General features: G+C 47.0%; 1 protein-coding gene across 1 annotated transcript in view; it reads right to left on the minus strand.

Moving 5' to 3' along the window:
* Positions 1-1,539, minus strand: part of CCT7 (chaperonin containing TCP1 subunit 7) — a 9,030-nt gene that overhangs the window by 2,295 nt on the left and 5,196 nt on the right. The window contains exons 4-5 of the mRNA XM_029963715.1: positions 724-776; positions 301-441 (exon numbers count right to left, since the gene is read on the minus strand). Of these exons, the coding sequence (XP_029819575.1) occupies positions 301-441; positions 724-776 (194 nt within the window). The remainder of the gene's footprint in view (positions 1-300; positions 442-723; positions 777-1,539) is intronic.

Genomic DNA, 1,539 nt, shown 5'->3' on the forward strand with positions numbered 1-1,539 from the left:
ATTAACTCAGGTTAATTATGTGTAACCCAGTGGGTGATATAAGAGACACCAGGGAAATACAGATCCAACTGCAGGATCTCTCCCTCCAGCTCCTGCTGCCCATGGGAACTGCTGTATTTCCCATCCCAGGACAGCATTTGGCTTGTTTTTTTCAGCATTTTTTCACCATCTGGACAACTCATTTTGGTTTATTTAAGGTGGTTATTCAGTTGTAACACTTCAGATTTACTCCAGGTATTAGCAAGGTCACGTAGACAAGAACTTAAAATCCAGGAAGAAAACGAACTCCAGTATTCTCACCTCAGCTGAAGGGGTCCTTTCCTTACTGCTATGAACTCTCTACCTTCCACTGGGCAACAGCTAAAAAGGGATCTGATCCTCAAGGAATTGTTGAGATTTAACACTGGCACCGACTGCAGCAAGAGCTGCAAGTCTCCTCTGCTGCAAAAAAGAAATCAGGCCACTTATTTTAGTGCCCAGCTCCCTCCCTGTGCACTGGAAGACACTGCCCTAATTATTGCCTGCAGCCAAGTGAGAGCAAGGCATTGCTCCCAGAGGAGCAGGAAATTCCAGATAATTTGGGAATAACCCCAGTGTGGGGCTGAAGCTGTTCGGTCCGACCTCGAGGCCTCAGCCAGAGGCACAGGAGAATTCAGGAACACCCTCACACCAGCTCAGCTGAAGCCCAGGAACACAACCAGGTCATCTCCATGGAAAACTTACTCTTTATCTTCCTTCTTCACGGAAACAGCGATGTCTTTGATCTTGTTCACAGCCTGCCAAGACACGGGGCAACAGCTGGATTAATGATTTATGCTCCTGAACTCAGCACATCTCCAATTTTTCCCTTTGTATTTTAAGATAATCTTTTATTCCCTCCTTCAACATCACTGAAGTTTCAAGGATTGAAGCTACTCCACCCCTTCCAGCGCAGTAATTCCAAGAAACACAGCAATTTAAGAGGAGTGGGAAGAGACTCTGCTGTTTTCTGGGAAAACACAGGGTTTTTGAGGGATTGCACCTGCAAAAAGCCAGTTTAAGGGGACCAAGAGGTTTGATGAGATGCAAGGTTTACTAAGGACCAGCAGAGATCAGGAGAACAGCAAGGGAATTTTCCTGATTAATCGTTCATCCTTGGAAAAAAAACACAAAGGGAAAGAGAGCACCCCAGAGGGAGCGACTGGTAACAACAGCTCCCTGACAGCAGAAAGGCAGCTCACGTTGGCAGGAAGACACCAGGAGATCATCAATGACACTCCCCACGCCCATTCAGCATTCAGTTTTCCCAAGCCCAAAGCACAGTTTGGCTTCATTAATCAGAGAATTGTTTCGGTTGGAAAAGATCTTTAGGATCGTTTAGTCCAGCACTGCCAAGGCCACCACTGACCCCTGTCCCCAAGGGCCACATCTACAGGGATTTTAAATCCCTGCAGGGATAGGGATCCACCACTGCCCTGGGCAGCTGTGCCAGGGCTGGACAGCCCTTTCCAGGAAGAAATTTTTCCCAATATCCAACTTAAACTTCTTCTGGTGCCACTT

The sequence above is a fragment of the Manacus vitellinus genome, unplaced genomic scaffold (genome assembly GCF_001715985.3).
Source record: "Manacus vitellinus isolate BGI_N305 unplaced genomic scaffold, ASM171598v3 scaffold_61_pilon, whole genome shotgun sequence".
NCBI classification, from domain to species: Eukaryota; Metazoa; Chordata; class Aves; order Passeriformes; family Pipridae; genus Manacus; species Manacus vitellinus.